This window comes from Lagopus leucura, unplaced genomic scaffold (assembly GCF_019238085.1).
Source record: "Lagopus leucura isolate 7727_CA_CO unplaced genomic scaffold, USGS_WTPT01 Super-Scaffold_100123, whole genome shotgun sequence".
NCBI lineage: Eukaryota > Metazoa > Chordata > Aves > Galliformes > Phasianidae > Lagopus > Lagopus leucura.
This window is the reverse complement of record NW_024962328.1, coordinates 222,843-241,699: the sequence shown is the minus strand read 5'-3', so window position 1 is coordinate 241,699 and position 18,857 is coordinate 222,843. Positions and strand designations below refer to the sequence as shown.

Here is an 18,857-nt window from a genome sequence, read left to right as displayed (position 1 = left end):
CCGCGGCCTACCGCGGCCTACCGCGGCCTACCGCGGCCTACCGCGGCGCCGCACGCCTTCCGCGCAGGACGCGCCCTCCCCGCCTCCGCTGCGCTGCCCGCCCCCCCCGGCCCGTCCCCCCCGCAGCCTCCCCGGTCCCACGCCGCCCGTACCTGCATGGAGTCGGCGCTGACGATCTCTCCGCCCAGGCGCAGCCCCAGCTGCACGGCCAGCGCCGACTTCCCGGTGCCGGTGGCGCCCAGGATCACCACGAGCGGCCGCGGAGGCGAGGCCCGGCCCCGGCACAACGCCGCCGCCATGACCCGGCCCGGCCCGGCGGCTGCCATGGAAACGGGCGGGCGGGGCGGGGGCGGGCCGGGCCGGGGACGCCCGCGGAAGGACCGGGAGGGCGGCCCCGGGCTCTTGCACCGCCCCGGGCCGCGGTCCCGGCCGTACCCCGTCGTGTCCCGGGCTCCCGGCCGCAGCCCGCCCGCAGCCCGCCCGCGTCCCAGCGCTGATCCCGGCCGCGCTCCGGGTCCCGGTCCCGGTTCCGTTGCCGGCCCCTTTTGATCTTCCGCGGGCCAGCTGGAGCTGAATTGTGCCCCAAAGCGCCCGGCGGGGAAAGGAGGGGGGGCAAGACGGGGTGGGAAAGACGCCGTTACCGTGGCAACGGGGCAGAAGAGCCGAGGCTGTTGCCATGGCAACAGAGAGGAGCCCGTTGCCGTGGCAACCGCGGCGGCCTCCTCCCAAAGGCAGAGGCAGACTCGTCACCGTGGCGACGCGGGAGATGGGGAGCCGAGGCTGTCGCCGTGGCAACAGAGAAGAGCTGGGGATGGGGGGGGTTGTTGCCATGGTGACGGCGGGGGGGGGGTTGGTTATCCCGGCGGCGCCGCTCCCCTGCGACACGGATCCTTCCAGCAACGGGAGCGGGGTGCTGCGGGTGGGGGCTCAAAACATTTGCGGTTGGAGGTGCGAGATGGCAGCGGGCACAGCTGACACTCCTGAAATGCAGAGTGAGCAGTTGGGGACAGGAGGGCTGCGCGGTCATGTTGTGCACTTAGCAGCGCCGCTTTCACATCTCATACCATGCCAGCGAAAGGGGAGACATCTGCTTTAGGAACTGGGAGTGTTTGGGTAGGTACTTACTTATGGACATGGGTTTTAAGCAGGGGAACTGAAAGGTGCGTGCAAAACTGCCACTGCTCCTCCACTGCTGATGGTCAGCTCAGGCCACGGGAGCCGTGAAAAAGAAGTGAAGTCTGTAACGTCCTACATCCTTTAGCATGAGAGCAAAAAGTCCGCCTTTCCACAAACCTCGTTGAAATGGCAGGCCTGCACACAACAAAAACGCGGGGCCGGGGACATGCAGGCTTTGTTTCCTGCTTGCCGGCGAGGTGTCAGATTTAGGTCACCCTGCCCCATGTTTAAGCTGTGGTTCCTGTGAGCTGCCCCTAATGCAGCTCTGAAGCACTTTGACACAGCGCAACACAGCGTGCAGAAAGCGTGAAATATTGCAGGGAGCAGGGATGTGTGAAACCCTGCACAGGAGCACTGCTGCTTCAGCCTGGCTGCCTGGGGTGAGCACTGCTCTGCTCGGCAGCAACAGGACTCTGCATCCCTCCCACTCGGAGTGAGATTTCTGCTGCCACTATGAATGAAACCCAAAAGCACTGAGTTCAGGGAAGGGGGGGAGAGTACATGTATATGTATAATTTAATCCACGCGGCAGATATGGCTGCACAAAGTTCCCCTTGAAGCAGGCAGATTGCATTCTCCCCCACCCAGCTATAGGGTTACTGGCAGCCCCCATGGAAGGCAGCAAGCCACAGAATGCCCCGAGCCCATTAATGGAGTGTTTGGTTACACCAAGGCCCCTTGGAGCCCTGCACAGACTCTGTCCCCTGTGCCAATAAACCCACTTAAAGGGAGGAAAAATAATCCAGGTGATTCATCAGCTGTACCCACTCACATTTCAATTGCTGGGACAAAGAACACAGCCCTGGTGCAGGGTGCATTCACTCCTGCTTGGGCCCTGAGCACCCCAGACAGCCCAAAACAGCAGCCAGGCTGCTGGCCCCTCCACCTCCCCTTTGCAGAGCATTGAAGTGCGATGAATGGAAACCCACAATGAACGGAAACCCACAGCCACCCACATGGAAAACACCAACCCAGGCCGTCTTTGCAACTTATTTATTTATGAAGTGTGAGGTAATGAAGAAAGTGCTAAATCCAACCACAGTGTTAACTAATGGTTCTCAGCAGGTCAGCAGAGCCATCCCTGCCAGCACCTCAGGGTGTTCCCTCCAGCCCAAATCCTGCACCACCTGAAGCGTTGCTGGGGGCTTCAGGCAGCTGTGGGCAAAGGGGTGGCGGCAGGGTTGGGGGGGAAAACAAGGAGAACCCGTTACTGCAAACGGGTGGGTTGGAGAGCTGCGAGGTGGGAACCAGCCTCTGCCAGGACTCAGCTCAAGGTTCCAGCAGGAATCAGCTCCTTCCTGATCTCCCTAAAGTGCAGCAGGATGGAGCCTTCCAACAGCAGAAGCTCCCCACCCCCTCCAAAAAAAAAAAAAGTTTTTTTATATAAAAAAGCAAACTCTTTACCAATACTTCTCAAAAAGTGGTACAAAAATACAGTATAAAAACACAGCCTCCAGTATAAGACTCGCAGTTACAGCAGCAGTTTCTAGAACACAAAGTCCAACACAAACTACTGCATGAAGTGGTAAGAAAGTGAGGGACAGCCTCACCGAGCCAAGGGAGAAGGGGATGGCCTGCAGGGCACCGCTCAGGTCAGGGTCACACGTCCCCATCGCCGTCCCTGCTGGAACCCATCCCAACATGAGCCACACAGCGCGCCCCACTGCAGCAGTCGATGGGGGCGTCCTGGGATGGACGCATGGGGCGGCTCCTGCAGTGCCGGTGGTGGATAACAGCTGCAGGACAAGCAGCACGGCGAGATGCAGTGAGCCCCTGGGCTGAAGTCACCGAGCAGCGTGGAGCCACCGCCCCCAGCAGCAAGGGTTCAACAACCAAAGATCAAAAATGTGCAAATCGAGAGGGAACTGTGGGGCTGCGGGGCCAGGGTGCAGGCAGGTCCATGCTAGAGCCCCTTGAGCTGCGCAATCTGTCTGAGCAGCTGCATCTGCCGCAGCCGCAGCTGCCGCTTCTCGGCTGCCATCCTCCGCTCGGCGCTGATGAGCGACTGCAGGTACTCGGAGGATTTGCTCAGGATCACCACCTTGGGTGTCTTGGGGCAGCTGGCCAGCCCAGGCACCTGGTCCCGCAGCGCCAGGAAGCGTGAGCGCAGGTCATTGCGCCGCTTGCGCTCCAGGTAGTTGTGGTTTTTCCTCTTGGCCACATCTTCGCTGTCAGAGCCGGGGGCAGCTTTTGGCAGAGCAGGGTCAGGCAGCGCGTGGGAGGGGGCGGGGGGTTCTGCAGTGCTCAGCAGCTCCTCCTCATCCTGATGCAGGGATTTGGGCTGGGCACAGGTGTCTGGCGGTGAACGGGCGGCGTAGTTGTGCTGCTGCTGATGGATGGAGATGTGGAAGCGCTTCATGCAGGGGTCCAGGGGGTCAGCACGCAGGGTGATGGTGACCGGCTTCCGCAGGCTGAGCGATTGCCTCTTCTCCACCGTCACCACATCGATCTCTTCGCCCTCTGTTCACAACGGACATGGAAAAAACAATCCCCGTTATCTGAGAGCCCCTCAGCCCGTGTGTCTCCCTGCAGCCTTGGCCCCATTCCCCGCTGCCGCACCCCGAAGTTTCTCTTGCTCTGCAAAGCCACTCCATGACCTCCACAAGGTATCTGTGTGATTTTAAATGCTCTTTCAACACTACCAGGCAGATTTCCCTCCACAGACACATGTCCAGACCTCCCAAAACTGGGCCGGGCCTTCACTGTTGCCCTAGGAGTAACACATGTCTGGGCAAAGCAGCAACAGGCAATGCCCGAGCCCACCCGCCTGGGGAAGGGAGGGGAAGAGCTGAACCGGGAGACCAGGGAGAGGCTTTGACTCCAAAGACTGTCCCTGCTCCGACGAGTTCATGGTCCATTGGAATTGTAAATGAGGGACATGGGGGTAAAGCCGCCCTTTGTTCCCCCGACCCATTCCACACTCGGTGACTTGTTACTTTTCACAAGTGACAAACCCCATTGAGAGCCCGGCCCGACGCCCATCCCCCCATTCAGCCCAGGCTGCGGGGACAGAGGTGACAGTCCTTCTGAATCCCTGAGGGCAGTGGGGGAGGGAGAGACAGCACTGCAAGATCCAAATAATTCAAAGCCGCTAAACCACCGTGTGCCCGGTGCCACCGCAGCTGACCCCACAAAGCTCAGCGGGGCGAAGGCTGGGGACAGTGAGGCGGTCCCACTTCGCACGCGCTGCTGTTGCTATCGCCTTAGCAGAGCAATACCACCTTTTCCATCTCTTTTCTCTGGCTCTGAAGCCAGGTCCTGAGGTGCTCGGTGCAGCATCATCGGCCCCCGGGGCACAGCCTCGGCTCGGCCCTTCGCCAGCCTCCCCCGGTAGCTGAGCTGCGGGCCGGAATGCGACATTCACCACTGTCACAACGCGGCCGGTCTCAACCACGTGCGTACACAACTCCCGCCGCCGTCCATTACTGAAAGCCGGACCGTAGGGCCTGCCCCCGGGGGCCTCTCATTGGCCACCTGGCGGAGCAGCACCACCTCGCTCGGTTCCCGTTGGCCCGCGGCGCTGCCCATCCGCTCGGCCACTCTCATTGTTTGCAATCTGTTGCTTTTTGTTCGCGCCCACGTGGCGCGACAGAACCCGACCCGGGACCCCCGGCCGCCCCAGCCCCGCGGATCCGGGTTAAGCCTCTTACGCCCGCGACCTGCTTACCGCGCCCGGGCTGCTAATGGCATTAAGCGCCCGGCCCTCGCCGTGACTCACCGGCCGGCAGATTTATTAATGGGGTCACGGCCCCGCGTCAGCACTTCCCGGCGGCCGTGAGCCCGGGAATGGGAACTGGTGTGGGGCGGGGGACTGCGAAGCCCCGAAAACCCGCGACCCGGGGAGGAGCTGTGCCCGGCGGGGGTCAGCGCGGGCGGACGGGAGCTGCCCCGAGGGGTGGGCATAGCCCCCGCAGCGCTGCGTCCGCTGCCGTCGGTGATGTTCCGCCTGCTCCGGGCCCGCCCCGGAGATGCTCCGCCTTTTGTCCCGAGGATGCGAGGCAGCGCTCGAGGTTCCGAGCCAGCAGCAGTGCTGAAAAGCTTGGGAAAAAGGCACGAGCGTCCCCCACCCCATCCTCACGGGGGACAGAGCCGTCCCCAGGAGGCAGCGTCGCGTCCCCTTTGTTGGCGCTGGGCCGCCCAAAAGGCTCTGCTCCGCACTCGGTGCCCCCGCACCGGACGCGCCCTTACCGGAATCGCTTTGGCCCTCCGACCCCGAGGACGGGGGCACTTTGCTCTCGGCCAGGGGACACAGGAACACGGCGGCGGGGTCCACGCAGTCACTCACAGAGCTGCCGAACCCCAGATCGGGGCCGAAGGACGGTTTGTGCGGCGCTGCCCGCGGAGTTCCCGTGGAAAGTTTCTCCGTCATCGCCTTCTCCAGCCGTTCCCGGGCCGAGAAGCCGCTCCACATGCAGTCCCGCAGAATGAAGGCACTCAGGTTGCCGAAGAGCTGCCCAGTGCCGATAAGATACTCGGGTTCGTCGGGCAGACAGCAGCGCGGGGGGCATCCCCGCTCCTCCGCCGCCGAGCAGCCCGGCCGCTCCCCGAGAGGCGAGAGAGGTGGTGTGGGGACGAGCTCGAACTTCTTCCAGATGTCCTCGCTGGGAGCCGTGGAGCGGTGAAAATCCTCCCCCGCGTCGTGGTCGTAGAAGTAGTGTTGGTACGCGTCCCGCTCCATGGCTGCATGGGGGGCCCACAGCCTGGGGGCGGCGGGGCCGGGAGTAGCCGCCTCCTCCGCGCCCCCACCGCGCCCCCCTCGCCCGACGCTGCGGGTGGCGGTGGCGGCTCGGAACGGAGACGCGGGCGCATTGTTCCCCCCTCTCTTATAGCCTATGTGAGACCGCCGGCCCGCCCCGCTCCCAATCGGCGCCTCCATATTTGCATAAGGGGCGTGGCCTGTCCTGTCGCCCCGCCCCCCTCCTCCCCCCCGAGGGGGCTCAGCGCGGGGGATGCTGCGGCCGTGCCTCAGTTTCCCCCCGTGCGGGGCGCGGAGTCGGCCTGTGGCGGCCCCGGGGCGCTGCAGCCGGCGGAGCTCCCACTGCCGCCGTGTGCCGGGCGGAGAAAAGCTTCATTTGATTGTCAAATTCTTCCCATTAACGCGGATTTGCACATTCCCACCTAAATCACCTGCGCGGAGCGAGCGTGAGAATGGGGAAACCGAGAGCATAGGCCTCAGCACCCCAGAGCATCCATTTCTCTGCGTCCCAGTGCACCTCAGCCGCATGGAAACGTCGCGGTTTGAGGAGCCCCATCCACAAGCACGGAGGAGCTGGGACCTCTGCAAGGCGGATTTTGACTGAGGACACCCAGGCCCCGCTGGCAGCATGCAGCTGTGCATGGGAGAAGTTGGTTTATGGAGATGTGAGCTTCACCGTCCGGCTGCACACGAGGAATGAAGTGTGCACAGACAGGGCACAGATGCTGCCTGGGGACGTCCGAGGGGGCCACAGCGCTGGGGCCAGCAGAGCCCTACCTGTGCACTCAGTTCCTATCCTTGGCACTTTGCACTTCACTGCTGCCAAGTTCTTTCTAAGAAGGGTAATAAACGTTGTGGAAATGCTGCCAGGCTCTGCTCGAGCTCTAACGACCGTTACAAAGTCCACCTGGGATGTGCAGCTCCAATCAGCAGCGCTGGGAGCCGGGGGGCTGAGTCCCTGAGCCCCCGCCCAGGATGAGCAGCCCCGTCCAGGATGCACCCATCCCCAGCCCCGTCCCTGTTCCATCACCGTTCCATTCCATCCCGCCCCCACCCCGCCGCACCGCCCCGGGTCCCGGCTGCTCTCAGCCGCGGGCTCCGCACGCCACCTGCCGGGCGCGGAGCTGGCGGGGCCGAGATGCGCCTCTCCGTGCCGAGTTCCAACTGCGGCCCCGAACGCGCGGCGCCCCGCGGTCACCGGGAGGGTCAGTGCACCCTGAGCGCCCCGTTCCCACCCGCAGGACCGTCTCTGCCGCCGGCTGAGCCGATGCGGGGCTCTCGGCCGCGGCTCCTTGCCTTCCCCGAGGCCTCTGGACCTCTCCAGCTTTTCCCAAGGTGCGGCAAGAGTTTGCCCCGTTCTCAAGGAGCTCCGGATGTTTCGAGGGTATGAGAGGACCGCCGAAAGGGGCTGGAGCAGCCGCGCAGCCCTTTAATCTCAGTAAAGAGCGCATGAGAGCTGTTCCTCGTGGGCTGTGCAAACAGAAGTGGGTGACCAGAAGGGGGGTGCCTGGCGACGCAGCACTGCAGGTGGCTTCCCGGGGCTGGACAGACGCCCAGCCGTGCTCCCTTTGCAGGGGCTGCGTTGCAGGGGCTGCATCACAGGAGCGGCTGGCACAGCTCCAGGGTGGCACGAGGCAGTCCCCAGCCAGTGGTGCCCTTTGGATCCCCGCTGACAGCAGGGCTGGACTTTGTTCTGGCCCCAGTGCTCCCATCAATGCATCCTGCAGGGTGTCCCAGAGCTCCCCAGGCTGCTCCCCGCCTCTGGCCATTCCCATCCTGCAGCAGCTCCCCTGTCATCCCCGTGGGGCTCCTGGGCTGAGTCCCCACACCAACCCGCATCTGCATCTTGTCCCCCACCCCCCACTGCAACATTCTGCCTGAGGTGCCATGGGATGGATTTGATCAGGGCAGGACTGCCACGTATCACCATGCAACGTGTCTCCTTTGCCCCCGTGAAGCCATGGGGCCCTTGCAAAATCCTCAGGCCCCACGGGTGCAGGAACACACAAAGCACCACTACCAGAATCATGCTGAGTGCAGCAGGCAGCAAAGTGCAGTAAACAGGGGGGAAAACTGTCCCTGGTGCCTCCTTATCCCTTCCCAGACCCATTTTGCCCACGTGCAGTGCCAGCAATGCGTTGAACCTGGAGGTGCCCTGGGGCTGCCCCCAGCAGGGAGCGGCGCTGACACCAACAGCAGTACTGTCTGGTTTTGGGTGCACTCACACATGCTCAGCTCTGGGCTGTGCCTGACCTGTGATACCGGGACGTATGGGTGGCAGGCAGGAGGCAGAGCCATCACTATCAGCGTGACCCCTTTCCCCTCCCCTGTCCCCATCCCCTGCGACCCCAGGGCCAGCGCGCGGGTGCCATCCTCAGCGACTGCTTCACAGCTGCGAGTATCCCCTGGGCATCTGCTTGGCAGAAGGTTTAACATCTTACCCACTCCCTGACATTGCACAATGCCAGGCAGGGAGAAAATCCTCCTAATTCCAGGAAATCTCCAAATCCCGGTCATTCTGCTTCTCGTGCTTCAGATGCACAGCAGGGCTGGGCTGTGCCTATTTGTGGCCCTTCTGCACAGACTCAGCACAAAGCAAAACTGAGGAGCAGCTCCTCGCACTGTGCCTGAGAGCAGGAGTGCCACCAGGAGCCGAGGAGCTCTCAGGATGGCAGCAGTGGCAGTAGCAGCGCTCAGGGGCTGAGGATGGGGTTAATTCCATGCTGGCCCCATCCCATGGCTCTTCTCAGTGTGATCTTTGCTCCGTGGTGGCCTGAGCAATGCTGGTGGCTGTCACTGCGCTGACATGGCACCAAAGCTTTGTTTTTGCTAGAAGAGGCCATTTAAGCTCGCCAAACTCATTACCTTGCATGGAATGCTATCACCAGACGCTGCATCCCAAAGCCCTGTCGTCCTGCAGGCACAGCCCCGGCGCCACGAGCAGCACTGAGGTGCAGCAGTAGAGTGCTCTTCCCATCACCTCCTGCTGCTGCCTCTGTCTCACAGCCAGGCCTTCAGGGCACTCTGTGTCCAGAAGGGTTTTAAACAAAGGCCACACTCCTCACAAAAGAGGGGTTTCACGATTTGGGATTTTAAGAAAATAAACTTCTGACTTTCATGACAACATGAGGACTTGGAATTGCATTCACTGGTTTAGGATAAAGACATCGCATGATGAAATGTCGCATACATCAGAGCACTCATTTCCATCCCAGTGCTTCCAGTGTACCCTGATAACATGAGCTGCTGCCTTGCTTCTCTGCTGATTACTTCTAAAGCACAGGAATTGGGGTAATTTGAGTCAGAAGAGACTTCTGTAGCCTGCACGGGCTCGTAAAGATTGGGATCATCCCTGTGCCCCGACTTTTTGCCATCTGCCATCCACAAACCAGGGCCCGCATGGCACAGAGTCAGCAGTGGGGGGACTGGGGGGCTGAGAGCAGCAGTCGTGCTTCACTGCGGTCCCTTTGACGGAGGGTTGTAGTGGGGCTGCACTGGGGCACAGGGCGCCCTTGGAGCTGATCCCCAGCCGTCAGCAATGGGTGCCTGACACAGGGAGGTGATGGTGGCACAGAGGGATGATGGCAGCATTGGGAGGTGACAGTGACTCCACTGCCCCGAACCCTTGCAGGGCAGCACGAAGCTGGCATAGGGGTGTGCGAAGGAATAGGGACAGGGGGGCAGGGGGGCAGGGAAGGTCGGGGGCGGCAGGTGGGAAGCCGGGCTGAGGCTGGGGTCGAAGTGAAGGAGGCGGACGGCAGGGGGCAGGGCGGCGGCAGGAGGCGGGGCGGCAGGAGGCGGGGCGGGCGCGTACAAGGCCGCGCGGGCGGCGGCTCCGCGCCCCATTCATCGCGCGCAGCATGGCTGGGGGCGGCGGTGCGGAGCGCGTCCGCGTTGGGGCAGCGGCTGCGGGGCTGCTGCCGCCTTCCTGCCGCCAGCCCCGCCGCAGGGTGAGCTGCCGCCTCCCTCCCTTCTCCCCGGGGCTTCCCGGGCCCCGCCCGGAGCCGTCCTCGGTTCCCCTCCCTTTCCCCGACCCTGACGCCGCGGGCCGTTGCAGGAGAGCCGGGAGCGGCTATCGGTGTGCAGCAAGCTGTGCTACGCCGTCGGCGGGGCCCCCTACCAGACCACGGGCTGCGCGTTGGGCTTCTTCCTCCAGATCTACCTCCTAGACGTGGCGCAGGTACCGGGACGGGGCGGAGGCGGCGGCTCTCGGTCGGGCTCCTTGTGGGGCGGCGGGATCCGGGTCCTGCGGGGGGAGTCGCTGCCGGGCTCCGCATTGGGAGCGCGCGGATCCACGCGTCCCCGCTGCTGAACGGCGAGTCGCGCTGGTGGGACGGCTGTGGGCTCTTGGGAGCTCAGCGAGACGGTCCCGGGGTTCTGTGCCCTCACAGCCCATCTGTGCCTTGAAGGTCCCTTAGAAACAGGAGGGGGCCGGCTTCTTACGCGGTCTGGCAGTGATAGGAGGAGAGTGTGTAGCTTTACACTGAAAGAAAGGAGATTAGGTTAGATATTAAGAAAAAGTTCTTTACTCCGGGGGCAATGAGATGCTGGTACTGCTGCCCAGACGGGTTGTGGGTGCCCTGTCCCTGAAGGCATTCAAGGCTAAGTTGGATGGGGCTCTGGGCAGCCTGAGCTGGTGGGGGGGCAACCTGCCTGTGGTGGGGGTTGGAACTGGGTGGACTCCAACCTCAGCCATTCTGTGATTCTGACTCCTGCAGCTTGACCCATTCTATGCTTCTATCATCCTGTTTGTGGGGCGAGCGTGGGATGCCGTCACAGACCCCATGGTGGGCTTCTTCATCAGCAAGACGCCATGGACGCGCTTTGGCCGCCTGATGCCATGGTGAGTGCTGCCGGTGTCCCTTCCCTATGTGCTGACTGCCGTCAGCTATGGGTGACCCTTGGATGAGGTTGGCAGGGCAGGATGTGCCCGCAGCCTATTTCATCCAGTGGAGGTGGCAGGTGCCCCAAAAGCCCAGGGTGCTGCCAGAAGCGTTGCTCTGTCTGTGACCCCATTGTACTTAAGCTGTCCCTGGGTGCACCCTGGTGCCACGACACCTGGACGGGCTCCAGCCCTGCAGGAGTGCCCTGTGCCACACGCAGGTGCTGGGTGCAGACTCCTGTGGCAGTCCCCCGTCTGTGGCCAGTAGCAGGGACACACTGTCTGCAGAGCAGGTGGCATTGCAGCGGGGGGGAAGGGAGGGTGTGCGCAGTGATGTGGGAAGGTGGGATACCAGCTGATGGTCACAAGGATGTGGTGTGAACAGGAAGAGCAGCTGCCACAGCTCCAGGAGTCTGCATGTGGGTGCTCCCCTTGGGAGCGAAGTGCAGAGCAAGGGGAAGTTGGAGGTGTGTGTGTTTGCAGAACCCCAAGGGTTCTGGGTGTGGACTCAGAGGTGATGTCCATCAACACCTGTCCCTGTGCAGGACAGCGAGCGCCGCAATCTTCAGGAGCAGGATGAGAGCCGTAGGGTGCTAATATCTGAGTGTGGACATGGTGGTGTGTCCCACACCAAAATAACCTGCAGGGTGCTGAAGCACAGTGGAGCAAAGGGGGCAGGCTCAGGGGGCTGTGGCTGTAGAGACACACTGCTTTCCCCTGCAATTACACCCTCTGTTTCCATGGGGGTTTCCGTGAATAGCTGTGGGCAGAGGCAGCTGCCTGGTTAAGCTGGGTTCCATGCGTGGCCTGAAATAGCCTCCCTGTAGGCAGCGTGGCGGGTCTGGGGTCTGGAGATTAGCATGGGGCTGGGCAGGATAGCTGTGCTCAGCTGCAGCTCTGCTCTGTAATCTCAGGGTAGGGGTGGGGATGGAGCTGCTGCATTCCTCCGAACGGCTCTTGCATTGTTAAAATTAGCCATCGCTTTTGTGGCATGGTGGGCCCCTCGGCCTGCAGGTGTTATTTCTGTCTTCAGGGGAAACTGGCAGCCCCCAGCTGCTGCAGCTCTGCTGCTGCATTGGTTTCCCTGGGCACGGTGACGGCCCTGGGCTGCCGCCTGATCCCCAACCCTCGGTACGCTGCGGTGGGATCCTGGGGGTGAATTTCTGCCAGGCTCTGAAGTGCGTGTCGTGGGGCTCTGACTCAAAGCACGAGGCAGCTCCTGCTTCCTTTCAGCTCTTTCTTTGGAAGCCCTTCCTGGCACGCTTCCTCCCAGCAGCTCGTCCACATGCTGCGCTGCTTTCATGCAGCATTTCCCCTCTTTCCGATGACCAAACTTTCCCCTGACGTGCTGCTGATTGCAGCGTCCCGGCTCCGACCTTCCTCCTCCGGGCAGCGGCCGTTTGCAAACGGTTAAACCGCAGGACTGGGAAGCGAGCACAAAGGAACACGCCATCACTCCCAGCCAATGAGCGCAGCAGTGCGTCACCGGCACCGCGCCCGCGGGTCACTTCCAGTCATTCGCCCCGTGGCCGCGGGGCTCGGCGCCCCATCGCGGAGCCGGAGGCACCCTGGGGGTGACGCTCGCCCCGCGTGCACCTGGGTGCCGCAGCAATGCGGCCGCTTCCCGCCGTGCGTGGGGCTGCAGTGAGCGATTCCGACCTTCTCGGCTCACATCTGCGTGGCAGTGAGGGCGCCGGAGAGGAGTGGCTGTGAGCTGGGCTCCCCCTTCCTCCCCCCACCAGGGTGACGTCTGTGCGGAAAAATGTGCGTGTGCTGCGTTCCATGCAGTGTGTCTGCCTGCTTCATCCATGGAGATACGGTTTCTCAATGCTCTCCCCAACTTAAATTTAACTTTGTGTCCTGTATGTCAGCTTGGATGGAAAGATTTCCCTGTCCCCTCATTGCAGACAGCTCTGACATTGTGTGGCTCCACCTGGCTCTGCTGGTTTGGTTCCTGAGTGCAGCCCCCATTCAGTGTCTTGTGGAGCATAGGGTGCTTGCAAGTCTGCAAGCAAAGACAGAATGAAGTCAAGACACAGTGGGTGGCTTTTCACTGCTGTTTGCCTGTTGGCCAGTTCTGACAGCCAAGTGCCAAGCTCTGGTACTTGAGCAATGCCCCCTCCCTGATCCTGTTGTGCTTTGCAACCCATGTCCTGCTGCACACTGCAGAGCTGCAGGAAGGAGCAGTTGCTGTTGGCTGGGACTCGCCCTGTTCCTGCCAGCTGAACAGGGGAGACCCTGGGATGAGGGCCTGGTGCTGGCAAGGGCAAGAGGTGTGGGCAGGGAACTGCGCTCCTGGCTGCTCTGCAGCCCTTGCCAGGAGATGCAGAGTGACAGCATCCTGCTGAGCAAGGATCATCCTGCCTGCAGGAAGGGTCGGGGCGGGGAGCTGATGGCAGGAGCAGATCATCCCTTCCATCGCAGCAGGGATGCCTGCTCATGCAGATGCAGCTTTTTTGCGAAAGTCTGAGTCAACCCATTCCCCTCCCTGCTGTGAGAGCTGAGGTGCTGCCTGCAGCCCTGTGGCACCCAGTCCAGCAGGGTGGGCCACTTGGGGCAGCTGGGGGTCCCCAGAATCATGGCCCTGGTCCCCGCTGTCCGTATAGCAGTGGGGAGAGCTGGGCCGGTGGAATTAAATTCTGCCTGCAAGCTGACGCTGTGTCCTCCCAAAGGATCATCTTCTCTACCCCATTTGCTGTCATCTCCTACTTCCTCATCTGGTTCGTCCCAGACATCTCCAGGGGCCAAGTGATGTGGTATCTCATCTTCTACTGCATCTTCCAGACCCTTGTGACGGTGAGTCGGGCTCTACCTGCTGGGCCAGCAGGACAGAGCAGGGCGACGGGACCTCTGGCCAGGTCCCGCCAACATTCGCAGCCCTGAGCCCATTCTCTGGTGCTGCTGCAGTGCTTCCACGTGCCCTACTCGGCGCTGACGATGTTCATCAGCAGGGAGCAGAGCGAGAGGGACTCAGCCACTGCCTACCGTAAGTGCTTCTTCCCCTTCCTGCACAGTGCTCAGCTCCTTCGCTGCTGCTCCCGCTGGGGTGTGATCCTCGTGCAGGTGCAGGGAGAGGATTGTTGGGTTGCATCTCCCATCTCTAGGAGTGTTGTTCAGGGCCTGAGCTGCAGCTGGTCCAGGTCTTTCTGTTCCTCTTTCCTATCTCCTCTGGCACGCATTCCTGTTAAGTCTGAGAGCTGTTCCTCAGTCCTCCCTCCCTCTCTGCTATAAGGCAGATGTGCCCAAGTGCAGGCATACCTCGCCTCCCATCTTGGTTTTCCAGCAGATGTTCCCTGCATAGCACAGGGCTTTTTTCTCTGGTTTGGGTGAAGCTGTAGGAGAGCTGTGCTGGCTCATCTCTGCTGCTGACAAGGGGAGCAGAGAGCCCCAAGCTCAGCCCCGGTGCGTCTCCCCAGGTATGACGGTTGAGGTGCTGGGCACTGTGCTGGGCACCGCCATCCAGGGCCAGATTGTGGGCAAGGCAGTTGCCCCCTGCATCGAGAACCCCCCCTTCCTGAGTGAGAACAACTTCTCAGCGGCCATAAGGAATGTGAACATGACCCACTACAGCGGCTCGCTGGCAGACACGGTAAACTGAGGGCGCTTGCTGGTTTCTGCTGCTCCCCTGGGCAGCACTGGCTGCCGGGATGAGGCCTTCCCTTATTGCTTCCCCTCTCGCACAGAGAAATGCCTACATGGTTGCAGCGGGGGTCATCGGGGGGCTCTACATCCTCTGTGCTGTCATCCTATCGGTGGGCGTGCGGGAGAAGAGAGGTGAGACGGAGAGGGGCTGTGATGTGTGGGGCTCTTGGAGGAGCTGTGGTCTCATCTGAGGGTCCTGCCCCATAGAGAGGGGCTGAGGAGCTGGGATGGCTCTGCAGAATGGCAGTGCTGTGGGAGGAGGGCACAGCATCTCTGGCTCATCTCACTGCGCTGCCAGAGATAATGTTCCTCTCACTTGGCTTTGGCAGGCTGAGTTTGTGATGCCGGTTTTGGCATCCCAGTGCAAGGTGATATCCAAAGTCCAGGGCTCTGGTCCTGCCCTTGTGTTCTGTACCCAGCTCGGCTTGGGCAAGGCAGTGACCCTCTGAGACTCTGCTGGGGGCTCCTTTCCCCCATTGCCCTTATCCCCCCAGGTCCTGTGTGCTGTTCTGCATCAGGTTTGGGTACTTTCCCCAGGGTGCTGTCTGTGGCTCTGACGGTGGGCTCATTCTGCTCCCCAGAGTCCTCTGAGCTGCAGTCAGATGAGCCCGTCTCCTTCTTCCGAGGGCTGAAGCTGGTGATGAACCACGGTGCCTACATCAAACTCATCACCGGCTTCCTCTTCACTTCACTGGCCTTCATGGTGAGGAGGGCTGGGTTGGAAGATGAGCAGGGGCAAACCGGAGCCTGGTGGGCCAGGATCAGTGATCTGGAGCAGAGCGGGGATGTGGATGGAGAGTGGACACTGGTGTCTGTTCGGAGTGCCCAGGGTGTCCTCCCCTGACCACTGTCTGCTCCCTTTGCAGTTGCTGGAGGGCAATTTCGCCCTCTTCTGCACCTACACCTTGGGCTTCCGCAACGAGTTCCAGAACATCCTCCTGGCCATCATGGTGCGTATGGCCCTACTGGACCCCCCCAGGGATGGGATGCACACAATAGCATCCCATGTCTGAGCTGGGGAGCAAGGGAGGTCAAGGGCTGTGGGGACAGTGACCAAAAGTCCCTTGGGAGCAGAGGAGAGAGAAGGAGTCACAAAAGCGGGGTGGGTTGGCAGGAACAGCAAAGCCTTTGTTCCCACATGAAGGCTGCCAGAGATGGAAGAACAGGAGCCGTGGGGGCCTTTTGTCCAAATCTGGCCACTTATCTCCCTTCCCCTCCTTGAGTAAAGGAGCTTGGTGTTCACTGCCTGGGACAGAACACAACATCTCCTTGGGAGTCCTATGGGATGGGGAGGTCCGAAGTGCCAAGCCCTGCAGAGCCTGGCTCCTGGCTGCAGCGGGGGTGGATCTGGCTCCTTCCCATGTCCACGGCAGGCGGGTCCTTGGCTGGTTGAGGGGAATGGTACTGGAGCGCTCTGCAGTGTCCTTACGTGCCTACTTCAGTCTTGGGAGTGGGTGGCTTGTGAAAGCCTGGGGTGTTGGGTGAGGGGCTGAGACCGATGGGCAGAGCCTGGACAGGCAGTGACCACAAGCCCCCCTTCTCATAGCTGTCAGCCACCCTGACCATCCCCTTCTGGCAGTGGTTCCTCACCCGCTTTGGGAAGAAGACTGCTGTCTACGTGGGCATCTCGGTGAGTGGATGCACAGAGCTGCCTGCTGGGGCCATCACTGGGGAGGATGGGGCTGAGGGCAGCAGCTGAGGGCTCTGGGAGACCAACCCAGCTTCTTTTCCCCCCTGCAGTCCGCTGTCCCCTTCCTCATCATGGTGGTTGTCCTGGACAGTAACCTCGTCATCACCTACATCGTGGCGGTGGCGGCAGGGATCAGCGTGGCAGCTGCCTTCCTTCTGCCCTGGTGAGCAAAGGCCCTGTGCTGAGAGCAGGGCTGGGCTCTGCGGGGCACTCTGTGACCCCTGGGGGTCCCGGTGGGAGATGCTCACCTGTCTCCACACAGGTCCATGCTGCCGGACGTCATAGATGACTTCAAGCTGCAGCACCCTGAATCCCGCGGCCACGAAGCCATCTTCTTCTCCTTCTACGTCTTCTTTACCAAGTTCACCTCTGGGGTATCGCTGGGCATCTCCACGCTCAGCCTGGAGTGAGTGTGGTGGGGACGGCAGCGGGGTGCAGCCCAGCTGCCGTTCTCCCATCTGACGTGTGCTCATCCGCAGCTTTGCGGGGTACCAAACACGGGGCTGCTCCCAGCCCAGCGAGGTGAACGTCACCCTGAAGCTGCTGGTGTCGGCCGTGCCTGTGGGGCTGATCCTGCTGGGCCTGCTCCTCTTCAAGCTGTACCCCATCGACGAGGAGAAGCGCAGGGAGAACAAGAAGGCCCTGCAGGACCTGAGGTGGGCGTGGGCCCGTGCCGTGAGGCGGCCGCGTCGCGTGCCAGGGCTGCGGGGCCGGGTCGGGCCTGGGCTCGTCGGGCACCACTGGGGCGCGTCTGGGAGCTGTGGGCGGCAGTGAGGAGCGGCGGTTCTGCCAATCCCGGCTGCCGGGGAGGTGGCGTGAAGCGTTGGAGATTGGCACAGAACCGGCCCTGGTTGCTAAAGAGCCGGGCTGGGTCTGCACGCGGTGGCTGTGGGGTTCCCTGCTGGCTGCAGCGGCCCTGTGGGATGGAGGCGGGCCGTGCTTCACACCTTCTTCCCCTGCAGGGAGGAGAGCAACAGCAGCTCCGAGTCGGACTCCACAGAGCTGGCCAACATCGTGTGACCCGCAGCTCGCCCGCCTGCAGCACGGTGGGGCCGGGGGCCGCGGGCTGCCCGTAGTGTACATTACACAGATGGACCCACGCAGCTGGAGCTGCCGTTCCCCGGCCCGGCAGAGCGCAGCCCCCTTCCGCGGCGGGGCCGGGCCGTGGTAGTGTACATTACACTGTGACCGTGCCAAGGGCAGCTCACCGCTGCGCTCTGTACATACGACACTAAGTCAGGAAGCTGTTCTGTTTGTTTGGTTGGGTTTTTTATATAGATGATTAACTTAATGGTGTAAATATTAAACTTTGCTATTTGTATATAATGAACTGGGAGTGAATTTGAGGACCTGTTAGTATTGATTCACATGAAAGTGGGGGGACTTGCAGAGCTGCGTGGAGGAGCTGAGTGGCACCCGCAGCCGCACCTCACAGCCCTGCTCCTTGCACAGTGCCTGCGCTACAGCAGACCAACAAAGGCACCATTATTTTCTCCCTTTCAAGAGGAGGGGGAGGGAGGTGGAGGGAGGAATGACACTGAGGTGCTGCTGGGGGAGAGCGCGAGCACTGTGCTGGAAACAGGAACAGCAGCTGCCAAGCAGGGGGAAATGGAACGCGACGGTGGGTGATACTCAACACTTCTTCCCCAGGCAGAGCTCTCAGCAAGTGCTGATCTGTGCAGATATTTATACTGTGTGCTCATATTCACCTCTTCCGTGAGAGCTCTGCTCCCTGGGAGCACTGTGCTCCTATGGCAGGGGCTGCAGCCTGGGGTGGGAGCCAGCAGCAGGGCTGTACAGCTCTGTGCTGTCCCTAGAGCACTGTGCTGTGGCTGCCATTTGAAGCGTGTTTGTCAAACGAACTGAGCCGGGTCAAAGCCGAAGTCCCTTACAGAGGGCTCACTTTTGTTCCACTTCCAGCTATAAAGGATGGGAATGAGAATGGAGCATTAAGAAATAGGAACGAGAACACGGGCTGGGGAGGTTGCATGTGCGCCCAGTGCTGCTCGGGCCCAGTGGAAGCGCAACGACCTCAGCAGGGGAAAACGAGCTGAGCTGTCCATCGCTGCTGCCCGGGGCTGTGAAATCGCTGCTGCCTTTTCTTTCTCAGATTTCGGACATAAAACAGTGGCATTTCACTCCCCACCTCCTCTTCTCTGCCTCTGTGGGGTTCGTAGGGAGGTTCCGTTCAGGCTCTGCATGCAGCTGAAGGGGCTAAAAGCACTGTCAGCTTGAGCCCGTGCCTGGACATTCCTTGCTGAGTGCATCTCTTCTATTCGGGACTTTTAAGAAAGGAGATGGGGGGAAATGAGCGCAGGAACTGACAGCACCGCCCGGGCTGAGCTCCAGCACCGCAGTGAAGGCCACGTTGTGCAGCGGTGATGACGGCGTGCGGAAACGCTCCGACACGGGAGATGATCGCGGAGCGGCTGCGCTGCAGGGACCGAGGGAGGTCACGCTCCCCTCTGCAAACAGCCTCGCACACAAAGGCTGCCGCCGCGTTTCGGTGGGCTGCTGTTAATGATTTACGGACGGCCCCGCGCTGCCGACATCGTGTCGCGGCGGAGCGGAGCTCCCATTTCGCTCTGCCCCAGAACGAGACGCCGGCAGGCCGCGGGGCGCGGGGCGGCGGCACGGACCGGCGCCAGGGGGCAGCACGGCCGCCGCCCTCCGAGCCGCGCCCGCCGCAACAGCGGCCCACGAGACCCCGCCCCGAGCGGGAACCCCGCCCCCAAAGAAGCCCCTCCCTATTGGGGCTCCGCCCCTCCTGT

At 61.8% G+C, this 18,857-nt stretch overlaps 3 protein-coding genes across 3 annotated transcripts in view; 1 reads left to right on the top strand and 2 right to left on the bottom strand.

Annotated features, from left to right (window-relative positions):
* TRIT1 (tRNA isopentenyltransferase 1) overlaps positions 1-831 on the bottom strand; it is a 14,279-nt gene extending 13,448 nt beyond the window's left edge. Inside the window, 4 exon segments of the mRNA XM_042887845.1 lie at positions 436-480; positions 483-575; positions 578-601; positions 604-831. Of these exon segments, the coding sequence (XP_042743779.1) occupies positions 436-480; positions 483-575; positions 578-601; positions 604-831 (390 nt within the window).
* Positions 832-2,155: 1,324 nt separating this feature from the next.
* On the bottom strand, positions 2,156-5,919 carry MYCL (MYCL proto-oncogene, bHLH transcription factor). The gene is made up of 2 exons (XM_042887837.1): positions 5,365-5,919; positions 2,156-3,636 (listed from the first exon to the last, which is right to left on the bottom strand). Exons 1-2 carry the CDS (start codon positions 5,852-5,854, stop codon positions 3,080-3,082), a joined length of 1,047 nt encoding a protein of 348 aa, XP_042743771.1. The 5' UTR covers positions 5,855-5,919; the 3' UTR covers positions 2,156-3,079.
* A 3,813-nt stretch (positions 5,920-9,732) lies between these two features.
* MFSD2A (major facilitator superfamily domain containing 2A) lies at positions 9,733-17,412 on the top strand. Its single transcript, XM_042887858.1, has 14 exons — positions 9,733-9,822; positions 9,930-10,052; positions 10,591-10,715; positions 13,427-13,550; positions 13,662-13,740; positions 14,171-14,343; positions 14,438-14,528; positions 14,978-15,099; positions 15,263-15,346; positions 15,943-16,026; positions 16,137-16,249; positions 16,349-16,492; positions 16,566-16,742; positions 17,049-17,412. Exons 1-14 carry the CDS (start codon positions 9,733-9,735, stop codon positions 17,104-17,106), a joined length of 1,587 nt encoding a protein of 528 aa, XP_042743792.1. The 3' UTR covers positions 17,107-17,412.
* The last annotated feature ends 1,445 nt before the right edge of the window (positions 17,413-18,857 follow it).